Raw genomic sequence first — 19,505 nt, forward strand, 5'->3', positions numbered from 1 at the left:
TGAGCTCAACTGGACCTGTTCTATCTGAAAGGCAGGTGGAGAAGAAGTCTGGGACCAGTCCTGAATGTATGTGTGAGGGTGAGAAGACCTCTCCCAGACCTTAGCCAACATGCAGAGTTGTAACCAGGTCTATCTCGACCTGTTCCAACTGAAAGGCACATGAGGGTGGGAGATTGTGTGTGTCTGTCTGTATGTGTCGGGTATGATATAATAAGGTCTTCAAGAAGACCAAGATGCCATGTCTTTGTCATCAGAGACAAGTAGGAGTTGGCACCAACCCCTGTCAGTCGCCTCAACCCTCCTCCTCTCTTCCTCTCTTGTTCCCCCGCTGTGCACTGTGTTCTTTTCCTCTTTTCTTCTTCTCTCTGTCGGTCTTCTCCATAGCCAAGCAGTGCCGCGGGAGATCTTGGGTTTCTGCTCTGGAGAAGCGTTTAGCCGTTTCTCTGTTTCACCAGCAGGAGCACTAGTAGAAGCTCAGGACCACATGTTACTGTTGCAGCGCAGAAGCAGGGCTCCTCAGAGGGGAGCTTCAGGGCCACATTCAGTTCACAGCGCGTAAAATTAGTTTTCGAATGTACACGCCGCTATCAACGCCTGGTGTCGCCAGTTCTATTGATTATAGTGGAAGCTACTTGGTGCAGCAGACGCTCCATGAACGTAACGGTGTGTTTCCACACACCGAAATTTCGCGTCGCTCTCATTGAGGTTGAATGGAGACGAAATTCGCCCTGGTTGGGCGAAATGAAAGCAAATCGCCGAGGCAGGCGAAACAAAGTTGGCCAAAGTTTAACTTTATTTAAATGAGGACCATTCAAGAACCAATCAGGTCCGCGTCTTTGTGTTTAGAGGCGGGAGTTACAAAAAAGTCTGACCAAGATGGCGGAGACTACCTGAGATGTAACACGAAAATTTGTATGTGATTAAAATGTTTCTACACGAACATTGGCACTTGGATCAACACAAATTGTGGTTTATATGCCACACGAACTTAGTCAGAGCACATACACCACTAAATAGACCACTATATATGTTAGTTTAACCACTCAATCTTTTTAGCTAGCTGACAGGCGAAATGCTAGTATTTTAGGACATTGGATTGCATTGTAAACCTAGCTAGACAGCTAGGCTACATGCTGCAACACAGGTATGAAATATATTTTGTCTTATTGACCTTGTTGTTTCTATGAACATGAATTGTTGTTTATAGGCAACATCAACTTAGTCGAGGCATAAAGACCCCTGGTAATCTTCATTAAGTACTTAAACGTTTGAACTAGCTGATTAGCTTAATTAGCTCGCTTGCCACCACTGGCTAGACACTGCAGTCAAAAGGTTTGCGGTTTCGCCGTCACGCCCCCGAGGCGAAATTTCGCTTGCCGAAAATCGCAAGGTGTTTCGCTGTGTGGAAACCCACCGTAACGCTTCAGTTGTGTGCCCGGTGTAGCCCGGGTGTTTGTTGCTCTGCTGCTTAAGGCAGGGATCACATTGGCCAGCGGCAGTGGTAAGCGTAGCGCAACGCTCAGACCATAATAAGTTCTATCTCGTTCCTATGGTAACACAAACGGTTTGCCTTAAAGGGACACCAGGCAAGCCTGATGCTTTTTCTCTACGAAACTCCCCCTAGCGTCTGTACGTGTCGATACGTGTGCAAGCCCTCGCTCGGTCTGAAGCTCTTTTCCTTTTCTTTGCATCTTCAGTCAAGGGTTTTTGCTGCTTCTTCACCGGCTCTGCCATTATACACATGTAGCAACAATCGCTAGCGTTTCGTTAGCCTGCCTCTGTGCTGGGGATGCAGGATGTAAACTGATCCTGCTTCTCGCGATGTCTGAGACTTTGTGAGACTGAAGGTCGGCGGATATGATACACTGAACTTACAAGCGGGATATTCTTCCTACAGGCAGTAGGGGCGGGCGAGAGAGTCTTCATTCGCCCTGTAATGAGTCATTTAACATATACTGACGAAGCTGATTAATTAACACGAAAACGTTTCCTGGTGTTCCTTTAACTGACAATTGAATACGCTCGCGTTGCGCTTTGAAAGTTGAACCAGGTTCAACGCTCAGCTTGTTCAATGCTAGCGTTATGCCAGCGTTGCAACCGTTCGGCTGCCGAACCATAGAGAACAAAAGAAAACTTGCCGCTGGTCAGTGTGATCCCCCACCTAAAGGTGTGGGTTTTTAAACATTCTAACATAAGATTCCGTTATGCAACAATTCAAGGTTCTAAAATTTCTATGTAGAATTCAATGGACCCAGATATTTTTTAGAACATTAATTTTTCAACATTCCCGTCACACCAGTGTACACCTTTTAAGGGTTAAAGCTTCCTAAGGAATAACGTAAGGAATGGTTTTGTTTCGTAAGATTCTGTTCATGGCTCAAGGATCAGTTCAGTGCATGACACTCTGTCCTCAGCCACAGAGAATGTGTTGCGCACTGACTCCTCTCTGCTGGAGTCCCATCAGGTACAGGGTCGTGTGGAAGTTCCGCACATACGCAGGACACACTTACCGCAGCAATGCGATTTATGCCGAATGTCAGAAGGCTAAACCAGAAAAGAGGTCTAATGACTCCTGCTTGTCGAGTGTGTGATCGTGTCAGAATCAATGTTATTGCTTGACAAGTGGATGTGATTAGACATGTGTTTGGAATAAGCCTCATTACCAGAAGTCATTGATGGAGATGTTCCTTTTTTCAAAGACCATTTGAAAGGAAGCTTTAGATGTACTTTTCCCCCTGCCAACAGAGAGATGAAAAGATAGATAAGCATGTTTTTCTGTTCTTTTACGTTGGAGGTTCTCGATGCTACCTTTTCCATGCTAATAAATTGTGAAGTGTTATTATTACCAGGCAAAGATAAAGATTCAAAGGCTGATTGTAGGGCATTCGTGTCTGTACACACTCAATAGGCAAGATAAAGATTCGGAGGCTGATTGTAGAGCATTCCTGTCTGTACAGAACCGATATAGGTTGGTGGGGAGGAGAAAAGCCCATAAAATGTGGATTCTGTAAGTGCTGAAAAATCTGAGGCATTTGGCATCAACAGCGTGTCCTTTCTGCGACCCCATCATATCAGCCTACGGTCACATTCCCCTCCCCACCCTCCGCCCCCATCAGAGGTGTTGGCTCTGAGGCCAGTCCCCAGGAATGTGTCCTGTAGTCGTGACCGAGGACTCTAGCTGCTTGTGTGTGTGTGTGTGTCTGTGTGTCTTTGTGAACACACGGACACACAGGCTTTCCCTTCTGGGTTTGTGTGCGTACCTGTGTGTATGTGTGGAAACATGTCCCAGCTGACATGCTGCCACATGTTTATGTATGTTTTTGAAAGCCCTTCCTGCAGCTTACTACCCATCACCGTGTGTGTGTGTGTGTATGTACGCCCTCACCGATGTTTTTTAAAGCTCTACGTGACTATCTGAGGTTATTTTTCATCCCAATTGGGAGCCCACACACACAGATTAAGTATTATGCCAAACCATTCAACATGTCCAGCCCCTCCCTCGCATGTGCGCACGCACGCACGCACGCACACAGGCACACACGCACACACAGGCGCACACACAGGCACACACACACACACACACACGCAAGCACACACAGGCACACACGCACGCACACATACACACAGGCGCACGCGCACAGGCACACACGCACGCACACACAGGCACACACACATGCACGCACACACACACACACAGGGCAGACATAAACAGTTTGCTCTTTTGATGCTTCTTATGCGTCCTTAAATCTGAGCGGAGATGAGGAGAGAAGATCCAAATGTTTGGCTGGTCCTCAGAAAAATGTTCTGCCCAAAACATGAGGAAATGTGTTAACTTAAACAACTGTGAGGTTGTTACAAACACACACACACACACACACACACACACTAGCATGGAGCAAGGAGTAATTCTCTTCTAGGAATTGTGTGACCCTGTGCGTACAGTGTTTGGTAGAGTGAGTTTGTTTGTCTCTTTATGTGAGTGTGTTTTCCTCTGCAGTGCTTGGCAAAGCAGGATGATGGGGCAGATTGTTTCAAGGCAACAGTTTCTTTATGTTCTTTCATTTTTTTAAATATTTTTTTCATAGCACATCCTGTGTGTGTGTGTGTGTGTGTGTGCGTGCGTATATTTAAGTGTGCCAAGATGATTCAGGACAGATAGTGTACAGTGCACAGTATTTGTGTGTGTGTGTGGGCCTTGAGAAGGGCTTGATAAACGCACATTTGTTTGGTTTACGTCACTTGGTTATGTGTGTTTGAACCACCACAGATGGCCTGGCATGGCCATGCTTCCTTTTGCGTAATTGATTGTATGCATGAATATGAGGGTGTGTGTGTTTGTGTTTACAATGTGTATCTGGTTTGTGTGTTTCTCTCTCTCCCTTAGTGCTCTGTGTGTGTGTGTGTGTGTGTGTGTAACCTAGCTTGGTGGCTCAGTGTGTTGTAACTTTTCTTTGCTCAAAGCTGTTTTTATGTGTGTTCCAGACCCCCAGACCGTCGGCGGAGGGACCTGTTTGGCGTTGCCAACGGCACACTCCCGCAATCGTTGCCAGCGAACGGCAGCGTAACGGAGGGCAACGGGACCGACGGGGGCGCTGTGGAGCGCGAGTTTGAGTTCCACGAGCGGAAGGTGTGGGAGCACAACATCGAGATCACGGGCCTGCAGCCCTTCACCGTCTATCGCATCGACCTGCACGCCTGCAACCAGGGCGTCCACTTCTGCAGCGCCTCCACCTTTGTCCTCTCAAGGACCAATAAAGCAGGTACCCACGCACGCACGTAAACACACACTTGTCTACCTGCAACCAGGGTGTCCACTTCTACAACGGCTCCACATTTGGCTAGATATTTATTGATCCTTTGGGAAATTCACATGTTACACACTCGTATCTACACACCTGTCTTCACCAGCATATTCATGTTGCATGTATGTATGCACACTAATATATGCAATAATCTTGAACATGTGTCTCATCTGTGTGTGTGGTGATCAGAGAAAGCTGATGACATCCCAGGCAAAGTGACGTGGGAGTGGCTTAAAGACTCAGTCTTCCTGAGATGGCCAGAGCCCATTAAGCCAAACGGCCTCATCCTGTTTTACGACATCTATTACCGCCTTGGCAACGAGGTAACACACACACACACACACAAAGACACACAAACACACACACACACACTCTCTCTCTCTCACACACTCCATGCTGCTACAGTCCCTTTAGTCTCTTGTATTTTATTCCACTTGCAGTTGTTTATAGTCTTTCACACAATTGTGTTTCTACACACACACACACACACAGACAAACAAAAACGCACAATGTCACTCTCACATCTGTGTCTCCATCACACATTCTGTGTGTGTGTGTGTGTGTGTGTGTGTGTGTGTGTGTGTGTGTGTGTGTGTTCGTGTTCCCTGCAGCAGGAGAAGCATGAGTGTGTGTCTCGTCTCCTGTACCGTAAACAAGGTGGAGGGCGTCTGCCCAACCTGGGCCCTGGTAACTACTCTGCCCGCGTCAGGGCAATATCGCTTGCCGGCAACGGTTCCTGGACAGAGCCTGTGGCCTTCTACGTGCCACACCTGGACCGTAAGAAAACACACACACACACACACACACACACGAGTACACATTTTCTATATCTCTCAGCTATAAGTTCCTTTATAAATTTGAGAATTAAAACAACAAAAAATCTTCTTCTCTTTCGCTCCCTCTCTCCCTCTCTCTCTTTTCCGTCCCTTCATCCCTTGCTCCTCGCCTCTGTTCTCCTCCACAGCGTATGATAACCTGCTTTACGTAATAGTCATTCTGCCCCTACTGTTTGTTTTCGCCGTTATCCTGGGTGGGGTTTTCTACATGGTCAACAAGAAAAGGTATGTGTGTGTGTGTGTGTGTCTGTCTGTCTCTGTGTGTGTGTGTGTCTGTCTGTCTCTGTGTGTGTGTGTGTCTGTCTGTCTGTGTGTGTGTATGTGTCTGTCTGTGTGTGTGTGTCTGTCTGTCTGTGTGTGTGTATGTGTCTGTCTGTGTGTGTGTGTCTGTCTGTCTGTGTGTGTGTGTCTGTCTGTCTGTGTGTGTGTATGTGTCTGTCTGTGTGTGTATGTGTCTGTCTGTGTGTGTGTCTGTCTGTGTATGTATGTGTCTGTCTGGGTGCGTGTGTGTGTCTGTCTGTCTGTGTGTGTTTATGTGTCTGTCTGGGTGCATGTGTCTGTCTGTCTGTGTGTGTGTCTGTGTCTGTCTGTCTGTGTATTTCTTTCTGAATATAAATGTCTGTTCTGGCCTCATCTCCGTGTGCGAGACCTTACAAGGCAGCCTGTTGCTCTGAGTGTGTGTTATGGCCATGGCAAAGGACACTCATCAACTCTGTGTGGTCCTGGTTAAATCCTCGCTGTTTCAGTGTTTTTCCGCCCACATTATCATCCATGGCCTTTTATACCAGGCCTTTATTACATCACATTCGACTCTCCCATCAATTATTAAGATCTGTTTTTAGCTCTGTGTGTGTGTGTGTGTAAATGTAGTTTAATGAGTTGTGGGAAGTGAACTTTAACAAGCATGACACAACAAAGGTTGTTCTTGTAAATGTTTTCCATTTGTTGACCAATAAAGATGAACCAGCTGTGTCATTAATACGGTGTTGTTTATGTGTGTGTGTGTGTGTGATTAATAAGGTGTGTTAGTGTGAATCTATATAGGTGTGCTCATTTGTGTGTCTTTCTGTACCCACACGTGTGACGTGTAATAAATGTGTCCTCTTCCTCCAAGAGTTGATTGTAGTTGTATGTGTTAACCTGGGTTCTCCTCTCTCTCTCTCTCTCTCTCTCTCTCTCCCCCTCTCCCCCTGTGTGTGTGCTCTCCACAGGAACAGTGACCGTCTGGGCAATGGGGTTCTGTATGCCTCGGTTAACCCAGAATACTTCAGTGCTGCTGAAAGTAAGTTTGAGCATGATCCCTCACCTCTTACGGACAGGCAGACAAAAAGTGTGTGTGTGTGTGTGTGTGTCTGATATGTGTCCCTGACATGTGGGGGGGAGGATGTTTTCTGTGACGACATGCTTTGAATGTGTGTGTGAGTAGCACACCTGCCCTGCACTGTCGTGTATGTGCCGAGCGGGAGGTTGCCCATGGGATCATTGTGTGTGTGTGTGTGTGTTAACCCCCTGCTCCTCTCTGTCCTGCAGTGTACGTTCCTGATGAGTGGGAGGTGGCCCGTGAGAAGATCACGCTATGTCGGGAGCTTGGCCAGGGCAGCTTCGGCATGGTGTATGAGGGCATCGCCAAGGGCGTCGTCAAGGACGAGCCGGAGACGCGCGTGGCCATCAAAACGGTCAACGAGTCAGCCAGCATGCACGAGCGCATAGAGTTCCTCAACGAGGCCTCCGTCATGAAGGAGTTCAACTGCCACCACGTGGTGAGTGCGTGACACAAACACACACCAACACACACAGAGACGGGCACAGACAGACACCAAATAGTCACTCACTCACTCACCAAATAGTCACTCACTCACTCACCAAATAGTCACTCACTCACTCACCAAATAGTCAGTCACTCACTCACTCACCAAATAGTCAGTCACTCACTCACCAAATAGTCAGTCACTCACTCACTCACTCACCAAATAGTCACTCACTCACTCACCAAATAGTCACTCACTCACTCACCAAATAGTCACTCACTCACTCACCAAATAGTCACTCACTCACTCACTCACCAAATAGTCAGTCACTCACTCACCAAATAGTCAGTCACTCACTCACCAAATAGTCACTCACTCACTCACCAAATAGTCACTCACTCACTCACCAAATAGTCAGTCACTCACCAAATAGTCAGTCACTCACTCACTCACCAAATAGTCACTCACTCACCAAATAGTCACTCACTCACTCACTCACCAAATAGTCACTTACTGACACACACACCAAATAGTCACTCACTGACGCACACACACCAAATAGTCACTCATTCTCTCTCTGACCCTGACACACATGTATAAATGACTGCGCTGAGTTTCTTAGCTCATTAATCAAAGGGTTCCTACTGGTAATTGTGTGTGTGTGTGACGTTACATTGTGTTTGTATTTGGTTAAGCATACATACACATGCACTCCTCTTAGGAGATTGGTCTCTTCAAGTGAAAGCTGGATGTTCTTAATGATGATGAATTAATGGTTCTGTACTGTAATTGGTCCAGGTGCGTCTGCTGGGAGTGGTCTCACAGGGACAGCCCACTCTGGTGATTATGGAACTTATGACTCGTGGAGACCTGAAGAGTCACCTGAGATCACTTCGTGCCAAAGAGGTAAACACACACACACACACACACAAACCAGTCACAATGTTCTAAAGAAGACACACACACACACATAAACCTGAAGAGTTAAGAGCTCACTTTGTGCCAAACAGGGAAACAGACACACACACTCCAGTCACAACGTCCCGAGGAATTCAAACACACACCACACAAACAAGGAATATTCACACACACACACCTGAAGAGTTACCAGAGATCAGAGAGGTGCTCACACAGACACACACATGCACCACCATACTCAAGTTACTAAAGATCGCTATGTGCCAGAGTGTACACACACACACACACACACACACACACACACACACCACCGCACACCACCACTCTTCTCAAATTACTAGAGATCTCTATATGCCAAAGTAGTTCATCTGCACTCAGTCAGGCAACCTATAGAGTTACTAGATGTGCAAAGAAATACAGATGTACTCAACCGACCCGTGTACACACACACACACACACACACACACACACACACACACACACACGCACCCTGACACTGTAAGTGTGTGTGTGTTGTGCAGAGCTGTACGAGTCTGCCGCTGCCCCCCCTGAAGAAGATGATCCAGATGACGGGGGAGATTGCTGACGGCATGGCCTACCTTAACGCCAACAAGTTTGTGCACAGAGACCTGGCCGCCAGGAACTGCATGGTGGCCGAGGACTTCACCGTCAAGATCGGAGGTTAGGACCGTGGACTTATTCACACACACCCTAACACACACACGCACACACACACTCACAGATGCTTACTTACTGTCACTTACACCCTCTCTCTCACACACACTTCACACATATAAACATTTATATAAATAATTATGCACTCTGTGTGTGTGCGTGTGTGTGTGTGTGTGTGTGTTAGACTTTGGCATGACGCGGGACATCTATGAGACGGACTACTACCGTAAGGGGGGGAAGGGGCTGCTGCCCGTGCGCTGGATGTCCCCGGAGTCCCTGAAGGACGGAGTCTTCACCACCATGTCCGACGTCTGGTGAGGACATCTCCACTCTTACAACACTCTCTCTCTCTCTCTTCTCTTCTCTCTCTCTCTCCTCTCTCTCTTCTCTTCTCTTCTCTTCTTCTCTCTCTCTCTCTCTCTCTCTGTTTCTCTTGTCTTTGGTCTGTATTAGTTAGCCTCTCCTTCTCCATTCTCCGTTTCTTTGTCTATCTTTCTCTTTTATCCTTCCTTCCTTCTTCCTTCCCTCCTCTTAATTCTCACTCACTCCTTTTCTCCTCTTTGTTTTTGATCTGGTTGTCGATGCTGTCGCCCCTCTGTGGTGCTCTCAGCTCTTTGTCCAGTCCTTGCGTGTTCTCTCCACCCCACTCTAAATGACTCATGACACTTCTGTAAGACTACTTAGAGTGCTTGTGTTGATTCATTAACACCGGCTCACAACTCCACATGCTGTCCTGCAGAAGAAAAACAGACTTGTACACACACACACACACACACACACACACACACACACACACACACAGTTTGCTTGAGAGAACTGAATGGATAGTTGCAATGTCTGTGGTGTTCCTCTGGTGTAGTGTCCTTCAAAGACGTAGATATACATATACGACTCTGGTAGCCTTGTCTCTGCATCGCCCCCCGTAGGTCGTTTGGGGTGGCGCTGTCTAAGCTTTGTGTATGCATGTAGTAAGTGTGTATATTGAGCCTTGTGTCTCTGTGTTGCCCCCTGCAGGTCGTTTGGGGTGGTGCTGTGGGAGATTGCCACCCTGGCAGAGCAGCCCTACCAGGGCATGTCCAACGAGCAGGTGCTGCGCTTCGTCATGGAGGGAGGTCTGCTGGACAAGCCCGACAACTGCCCCGACATGCTGTACGTACACACACACACTCAAATCAAACTACCCCGTCATGCTGTACACACACACACACACACACACACACTGAAATCAAACTACCCCATTATGCTGTACAGACACATACAAGCACACACACATGCACCTGCTCACACACACACACTCAAACTACCCTGACATGCTGTACGTACACACACACACATACACACGCGCACACACACACTTACCTTGACATGTGTTTCATCCATTGGCACTGCCTTATGAATCTATAAGAGAACAGCCTCTCTGTGCACCAGCCACCAGGTGTAGGAGTGGGGCTCAATAAGGTGAGTGATGCGGGTGGGGATGGCCTATAGTGGCATCAGTGGGCAGCAGGAGTCCAGGCTGGCACCCACGGGCTGGCACGCTCTGAGCATGTGCGTCATGCCCGCGGCCTCCGCCACTTTCCCACCGCTCAACATTCCGCCGGCGTATTTCAGGTGATGATGCATTGGCTCAGACGTCAGACGGATCATGTGCTCTGTGATAGTGTGTGTGTGTGTGTGTGTGTGTGTGTGTGTGTGTGTGTGTGTGTGTGTGTGTGTGTGTGTGCGCAGTAAATAATCCAGGACTAGGATGGAGTGTGCTTGCCAACTGCAGTAACATGAGGTGCGGTGGTCATGCCAGCTTCACTGCTGTGCTGGGAATGACTGGCGTTCCTTGGCCTGTACCCGGCATCACACACACTTACATTCACTCTCTCACACTCTCTCACACACACACACACACACACACACACACACACACACACACACACACACAAATATAAAGGAACAACCCAGTCACGTTAACATGAAGCCTGATGTTTGAACCCAACACACACACACATGCGTGCACACACAAACACACATGCATGGGCACACACACACACACAGACACACCATTGCCATTACTCTATGCTCACCCATGGAGCAGGGCTTGGAAGCAGAAAGTAGTTCTCTCAACACCTCTGCTCTTTACCACACTAGCTCACAAATTTACACCTGTGTACACTTTCTCTCTCTCTCACACACACACACACACACACACACACACACACAACCACACAAACCCAGAGGGGAATGCCTGTAACACCAGGGTGTGTGTACCTAAAGTGTGTGTGAACACAGACAGACTTACTGTATAGTCCATCCCTGTGGCGTGTCAACATGACCCAGATTGTGCCCTCTCTCTCTCTGAGCTGCTCAGCTGCAGACATACCTGCTCACACACACACACACACACACACAGCCACCACGGGATATGGTCGCAGGACTCGTCTATCAGCCCAAATATACACACTATACAGAAACACACACACACACACACACCACCATAACCACCAGCAGCCTGAGGCCTCTGTCATGACTACAGGACCCATTCCTGCAGACTGACCTCAGAGTCACCACCTCTGATTGGATGAGAGAGCACTGCTATTGGCCCAGAGACAGGTCTCAGCACTCAACAACGTGTTCAGCCACTCCTCTGTTGTTACCACACAGCGCTCTATTCATTTCAGGCCTTTGGAAGTGAGAATAGCTGTTTTTTTTTTATTATTTGTGGCCTGTGTGTGTGTGTGTGTGTGAGAGAGGTTGGCCCTTATAAGGCCTTCCATCCTCTGTGAAGGTGGTGTATTTTTGGAGCTACGTCTCTACGTTGCCACCTGAGATGCGTTCAAATTCGCAAGCATAGACGAACGTTTGCAAACAGTTTTCCGTTTGCCTGGAGTTTTTGGCGAACGTCACTAACGTGTAGCACAACCTGGGTCACTTGAACGCTGTCTGACCGCTGTTGAACTCTGTGCCCTAGCCCAGCCCAGAGCCTCAGGCCACAGCCTCATCTCTGCCTTTGTCCAATCCTGTGTGGAAGTTCTTCCTTGCCAAATACTGAGCCCTGAGCAATAGCCATAATATAACCTCTTGCACTGAATATGGACTTGTGACATAGTGAACACCAAGTAACATGTTTGCCATCTGAACATCTGAAGAATGCTAGCTGGGTCAAGCATAGTGTGGAGCACGCATACACACTACATACACTACACACACTCTCCCGCACACACTCTCTCCTACACACACACACACACACACACACACACACACCTTTCAGTACACTTTTCTGTATAGCCCTGCTCAGCCGAATGGGAAGCTTCAACTGCACACACACACTCTCTCTCTCTGTGTGTGTGTGTGTATCAGCACCACATGGTCTTTAAGGAATGTCACCCCCTGCAGTCAGCAGCAGGTCAATTTAGCATCTCCAACTTCAATCAGCAAAATTCTTGAGACCAGATTTGACATCACACACACACCACACTACACCACAACACACACACACACACACACACACACACACACACACACACACACACACACACACACAGGGTGGTTGACACATTTTCCAGAACAGTGCGTTCTCTCCAGACAGATGTGCCTTGTTGTTTTGAGTGGCAACTCAGTCATGCCAACCCAGACTAGAGGGAATGTCCTATTTGCAGTCTCACCATTGGGACCTGGAATACATGGTCACTTAAACAGGGGTGTTTAGGACGTGTGTGTGTGGGGGGTGTGGTGGTGGTGGGGGGGGGGCACTCAGCAGGAGTTTTGTGTGTTGTACATTTGTATAGAAGATGGTGTGTGTGTGTGTGTGTGTACATGCATGCTCAAAGTGAACTTAATGTGTTGTGCAATCTGTTTGTGTGTGTGCGTGTGCATTTGTGTTGTGTATTTCTATATTGTGTTTGTGCATATGCGTGTGTGTGAGAAGAAAGTGTATATGCATGGCTTCGTGCATGCATCTGGGTTAGTGTGCACATGACTCTGTGTGTGTGTGTGTGTTTACTCGGCTGAGCTGGCTGTGAGGTGTTTGTGCTGGCTGGTATTCTTAGCTTGTTTGTGTAATTTAAGGTGTTGAGCTGGAATGCCTCTCAGGCCCTCTGGCCTGCACCCATGCTAACACTCCCAGTTTCTGTTTGTGTGTGTGTGTCTGTATTTGTGTCTGTATGCATATGGATATGTGTGTGTGTGAGTATGCATTAGGGCTGTCACTTTTGTGAAAAAATCCTGTTCGATTTTTGAGACATAAGTGTTCATTGAATCGATTGTAAAATCGATTTTTTATGTCTAAAGACGTTTCCATTTTCAACGCCAAATATAGGCCAATCCACAAACAACTGCAGGACCAACGTAAAGAGGGCGCTTGTAGACGCAAGCCAGCAATATTTCTGATTTATTGGCGTGAAGTTTCGTGCACAATGACAAACGAAGTGCAACATTCTCGAAAACCAGTAAGCCGAGTGGACTGCCATTACATCAGTGACATGACTGCAGGCTTCAACCTAGCTGTGTCTGTGTTTACGATTAGAAATGTCAAACAAATTTCGCCTACGTTGAACTCGATTGCACAGTTTGCGTAGCCTACCGCTTTGTTCTTCTCCATAGTTTGATATACCAAAAATCCGAAGTACTTCCACATCGAACTCCTCCAGTTATTAGGGCCCATCACTCGTCTCTCTACATGTCGCACAGGTTGATCGCGTTGTCCTCCATTTTTTGGCAAAACACGAGCAGCATAGCAGCTGATTGAAACAGCTGTTCCCGGTGCGTAAAATTGGTGGTAATTTTCTTTTTAGCGTTCGCAATGCTTTCTGCACTTCGGAATTATTTTATATTTGGTTAAAATCGATTCCCTATTTTAGTTTTCGAAACTTGTGTTGTTTGGTCCAATCGATTGTGCAATCGATTTTCGAACGTAAAGTGACAGCCCTAGTATGCATATGGGGGTGTGTGTGTGTCTGTATGCATATGGATATGTGTGTGTGTGTGAGTATGCATATGAGTGTGTGTGTGTGTGTGAGTATGCATATGAGTGTGTGTGTGTGTGTGTGTGTGTGTGTCATATCTGCTTACAGTCTTGCCAAGAGTACAGCAATTACTTTGCATTTGTCTGTCTGTTTGTCCTTCTCACTTGTGTTGGCTCCCCGCACCACTGTCTTCGTTTAACTACTCTGGGACATTGCATGGAATATGGTGTGTGTGTGTGTGTGAGGGGGAGAGAGAGACTGTGAGGTGTTGCACGCAATCTAGGCTTGTGTGTGTCATGTGATGTGGTGTCATCTTTCCTATCCTTGCATGCATTGCATCTGTTTTACGCATGTGTGTCTGGCTGTGGTTTACTGCGGTGTGATGATCTTTGAACAACACTGCCATCTACTGGTCATTTGATCCTTTAATCTGGTTGATCTTGGGTATGAGTGTATCCTGTTTTATCCTGCTAAATGTGTGTGTTTGTGTTCTTCAGGATTGAGTTGATGTGGATGCACTAGCAGTACAACCTAAAGATACGTGTGTGGTGTCTACATTTGTTAACTGTTTGTGTGTGTGTTTTATCAGGTTTGAGCTGATGCGGATGTGCTGGCAGTACAACCCAAAGATGCGTCCGTCCTTCCTGGAGATTATCAGCAGCATTAAGGAAGAGCTGGAGGCGCCATTCCGGGAGGTCAGCTTCTTCTACAGCGAGGAGAACAAGGCGCCCGACACCGAGGAGCTGGACATGGAGGCCATGCACAATATGCTGCTGGACGCCCAGAGCAACCTGCAGCCGCTGACCGCAGCCAACACCAGCGCACCCCCCTCTTCCAGCGCCAACATGGCCGCCGCCAACGCTGCCGCTGCTGCCGCCGCAGTCGCCGCTGGTACCATCGCTGCCACAAACGCCGCCGTCGCCGCGGCAACCGCCTCCAGCAGCATCAGCAGCGCCAGCAACAACAACAACGCTGCTGCCGCCGCCGCGCCGGGCTCCCCGACCAGCGTCACGGGCACTGCAGCTGGAGCGGTTGCCGTGGCAGCAGCAGCGGCCGCCGCGGGGTCGCCCCTCGCCCCTTCCTCGCCCTCCTCGTCCCCTGGCTCGGACAGACCCTCAGGCCACGCCCACGGAGCGGCGGCAGCAGCCAACGGGCCAATGGTGTTGCTGGGGGCGGGGCTGGACGAGAGCCAGCCGTATGCGCACATGAACGGCCGTAAGAGTCAGAGGGCATTGCCGCTGCCGCAGTCATCCGCTTGCTGACCCTACGATCACACACGCACGCACGCGCGCGCTCTCACACACACGGATACGATACACACAAGCATACACACACACACGTGTGTACACACACATGAGCGTGCCTGCCTCAGCTCTCCTCTGCTTCTCTCCGCAGCAGATCTCCTCTCTTCTTTCTTCTTCCCTCTCTCTATCCCTCCCTCCTCCTTCTCTTCCTCTTCTCTCTCTTCATCCTTCTGGTTCTGTTCTTTCCCTCCTTCATGAAAAAGACACAGTGGCAGAGAGAGAGAGAGAGAGAGAGAGCAAGCGAGCGACTGTCGAGTGAGGCGGCAGCTTCTCTACACGTCTGTCCAGCCATTCCCTGCGGAAGGACTGGAGTTTGTTTCTGTGTGTATGTGTGCAAACCGGCGCGAGCCTTCCGCACGGACACTAGGGGGCACTAGAGTGCTCGGAAGGTGGGGCAGAAGCGGCAACAGAGGTGGTTTGGCGATGGCGCGTCATCGCCGTCGTGGCAACTGGAGTTTCTACCATACCTCAGTGGACCTTTCCTATTCTTTTTGATGTAATATTTTTTGTTATGTTTTGTTTTTTGATTTCCTATCAACTGACAATAGCACCAACCAACCTGCTGCTGTCTTTGGAGCGTGGACAGATAGGTGGACTGATTGACTGACTGAAGCCTTTACCCTGGGGGGGGGTTCGGGGAGGGTCTGGGTTCGAGGACAGGGGGGGGTGGTGGGGGGGCAAACCCAGCCTATCCTGTGATGGCCGAACTGGTTTTTGTAATGTTTTTTGTTACTTTTTATAACATTTCCAAATAGGGAAAAACACAAAATGCAGGCTTGTCAGACAGAATAGAGCATTGAGGTGGCATTATAATAATTATTACTATTAATATTATTATTGTTATATATTATGGAAGATAAGAGAACACTATTGGCATATCTCCTCAGTAAATCCAACAGATGAGCACTTGAGGGTGGAAGAGGGGTGTGTGGGGGTGGGGGGGGGGGGGGGGGGGGTTGTAGCTTGAAGATGGGGAGGGGACTTTTGTGTGTGTGTGTGTGTGTGTGTGTGTGTGTTTCCAAAGACAGACATGCATTTGTAACTGCTGGGTGAGCTTTGATTGGGTGGGTGCCAGGGGAGGTGGTTGAGGATGTTCTGAGAGAGTGCTGCTCCTTCCAGATCACCCCACCCCACCCCACCCAATACAAAACCCGCACCCCACCCCACCCAATACAAAACCCGCACCCCACCCCACCCCACCCAATACAAAACCCGCACCCCACCCCACCCCACCCAATACAAAACCCGCACCACCCCCAACCCCACCCAATACAAAACCCGCACCACCCCCAACCCCACCTTCACTGGTTTGGCCTCAGCAGAGTATGTGTTTAGGGGCTAAACCAGAAGCATCGTGAGTCTCAAACCTGCCAAATCCTTTTTTTTGTTTTGTTATCTCTTATCTTTCTCAACTTTTTTTTTGCCAAAAGTTATCCAAACTCTCAATTGAACACTTTCCTCTCCTCCCCCCACACCCCCAGAACTTATTCAAGTTTTTGTTTTTCGCCCTTCAAAAGAAGGTAGAGGAAATCTAAACAAGAAATCTAAACAAAAAATCGAACAAAATCTAAACGCTCCCCAACACACCCCTCACTGTTCTTTTCACCTGACTCCGAACAGGCGCGCCCTGGTTGTAGTGAGGGGCGGGGCAGAGCGTGGGTAGAACTCTTCTATCCTGTGATAGGTTATTCTGGGGAGGGGGGGAAAGTCTCCTCTCTCCAGTGATTGGTTGTGGTTTAGGAGGGGGACTTGCCTTCATCTAATGATTGGTTATTATGAGAGAGGGGTCTCTCCTCTACAGTGATTGGTTTATCATGAGGTAGGGGTCTCCTGCTCTCATCATTGGTTGGTTGATTGATTGATTATTCCAGATGAGGAGGGTCTTCCCTCTATCAAATGTTATTTTGGAATGTGGGTTTGGGGGAGAGAGAGAAAATCTGTCTCCTCCATCGTATCTGAGGGTGTCTGAGGTGTTTTTTTTTTTTGTTTTTTTTTTTCATGGGGCCTCGACTCGCCCAGAGCTGGGCCTTACAGAAATTGCAACCAAGTGCTGTTACACATAATGCAAAAATAATCACACACACACACACACACACCAGACAGGAGGTTACACTGGAAGGGTCAGGAGGTCTGCAGACAGGAACGCTCCCTGAAACAGGTACACATAGGTACACCAGGATTCATTTATCTCTCACAATCACACACACACACCCCTGTCTGTGCTGGTTTCAGTTCTGTGCCCAACCACAGAGCATACATACATACATACACACACGCATACATACATACATACATACACACACACACACACACACACACACACACACACACACACACACTTGCTCACATCAGTTTGTTAGTGTCACTTTTCTATGACTTTTTTACGGTTCAGATGTTCATTCTAAATGTCTGTACAGAAGGAAGCTGCTATTTTTTTCTTTTGTTTGTTTTTTTTTCCCTTTATTTTGTGGTTGTAATATATATCTATATCTATATTATGAAGAGATCTTCAGGTTTCTTTTCTCGTTTCCAGTGTTTCCTGTGCAGTCCGTTTCTGCTTCCATTCCTGAGAACAAGGTCAAAAAGTTCACATAAAACAAAATCAGTCTTTTTGAAAATGTTGCATCTCCTTGTGTCTCTTGTCCCAAACTCCACCCCTCTCATCAAACACTGCGTTGAAATGGAGGGTTAAATCACAATTTAACACCAATTTAGTGTCAAGTCAGAATGTAACACTGAGTTTGTGTTAAGATGGCCTTTAACTTTAGTGTTAAACCAACTCTATATTTCCCCTCTCTTTGTGGTCAGGCGCGGGTGCTCGGTCCACTCTGACCCTGCTGCTCCTGCGTATGTGTTTGTGAATGCCAACTTGCCTGTCCTTGTGTGCCCAAGACTTTACCAAACTGGCCAATACGTTACGATCAGAAGAGGTCGTCCTCATGTAAAGGATATACTGTAGTTTTGTCCACACACACGCATACACACACACACACACACACATTTGCTACATCTGCTACATCTGCTACATCTGCTTTCCCATTAAATGTGTGGAGGTCAGATCTGAGGCCATGGCATGATGGGTAAACAGACGAATAGAAGACCAGCCCTTTAAGTAAAGGTCACCAGCTTCCGCTGAACAAGCTAAACCTGGACTGGCTGCCATTTGCTACTGGGCTCTGCATTGTCCCTTTCACTGAGGAATGTGAGCTATGCGGACTAGTTAGCCTATGCTAATCTCCAGGTTTAGTACAGATTAGTGCTGGATGGATGGGTTGGTGGGTGTGTTTGACAGTCAGCGATAGCAGAGGTGTCATGCATGCCAGACATAGCTAGACGTAGCCTAGGTATTCTCCTGTGTCCACAAAGATGGTGTTAATATGAGGATGGGGCGGAGCCCCCCACACACACACACACACACACACACACACACACACACACACACACACACACACACACACACACACACACAATCATCTACCTACCTCACTCTAAAACACTTCAGATCCATCAAGATGCAGTGAGGCGCACCAGAGAAACATAAACGTAAGAAAACACTACATGAGAAGCAAACATACATTACATTATTCTGACACTGGCTTTCTGTTACACATTAATGTTGGTGTGCTTATGGTCTCAAACACACAACATGCACATTCACGTTACATCTGCTGCTCACAGTCTCTGTGTCAACAACATGCATTCAAAGCGTTTATTTCCATTATTGCAACAACCTCCCATGTTCTCTGTCATGTTGTTCAGTCTAGCTGATTCAAACACCTCCATTCATTTCTATTCATCTCCATTCATCTGTATTCATTTCAATTGACCTCCATTCATTTCTATTCATCTCTATTCATTTCCATTAACCTCCATTCATTTCCTCGGCCTCTTCTGTGGCGCAGGTGGTGCTGGTCTGGTTGTAGCTGGTTGAACACACAAGGTCAAGACGAGAGTATCTGTTTAAGTTGAAAAGCTATACATGGCTGTACATAAATATCCAGATTAAGGTTCACAAGGTATGACTATTGGTAGAAGCTGATAATCATTTGAAACCTCAAACATGGCAGGTTGGCATTTCACATTTCATTTTTCCATACCACGATTATAATCCCCCCCCTGCCTTTTGGATGACTTCAGCAGAGTTCTGATGAGTTCTGTAAAGTGGCTGACTGAAATGGAGAGGTTCTTGTGTGGTTCCGATCCAGAGACGCCAGACGAGCAGGGGAGTTCTGGCCGGTTCTGGTCTCAGATTATTCTCAGTACTAGAGGA

At 47.8% G+C, this 19,505-nt stretch overlaps 1 protein-coding gene across 2 annotated transcripts in view; it reads left to right on the forward strand.

Annotated features, from left to right (window-relative positions):
• Positions 1-15,320, forward strand: part of LOC121694719 (insulin-like growth factor 1 receptor) — a 78,334-nt gene extending 63,014 nt beyond the window's left edge. The window contains exons 11-21 of one of the 2 annotated variants that reach the window (XM_042075010.1): positions 4,483-4,760; positions 4,992-5,125; positions 5,417-5,579; positions 5,767-5,863; positions 6,850-6,920; positions 7,169-7,398; positions 8,185-8,292; positions 8,826-8,985; positions 9,164-9,293; positions 9,994-10,128; positions 14,521-15,320. In XM_042075010.1, the coding sequence (XP_041930944.1) occupies positions 4,483-4,760; positions 4,992-5,125; positions 5,417-5,579; positions 5,767-5,863; positions 6,850-6,920; positions 7,169-7,398; positions 8,185-8,292; positions 8,826-8,985; positions 9,164-9,293; positions 9,994-10,128; positions 14,521-15,193 (2,179 nt within the window). In that variant the 3' untranslated portion in view covers positions 15,194-15,320. Of the gene's footprint in view, positions 1-4,482; positions 4,761-4,991; positions 5,126-5,413; positions 5,580-5,766; positions 5,864-6,849; positions 6,921-7,168; positions 7,399-8,184; positions 8,293-8,825; positions 8,986-9,163; positions 9,294-9,993; positions 10,129-14,520 lie in introns of both variants that reach the window. The other variant, XM_042075009.1, reaches the window with a different exon arrangement.
• Positions 15,321-19,505: the final 4,185 nt, after the last annotated feature.

The sequence above is a fragment of the Alosa sapidissima genome, chromosome 20, assembly GCF_018492685.1.
Source record: "Alosa sapidissima isolate fAloSap1 chromosome 20, fAloSap1.pri, whole genome shotgun sequence".
Classification (NCBI taxonomy): Eukaryota; Metazoa; Chordata; class Actinopteri; order Clupeiformes; family Clupeidae; genus Alosa; species Alosa sapidissima.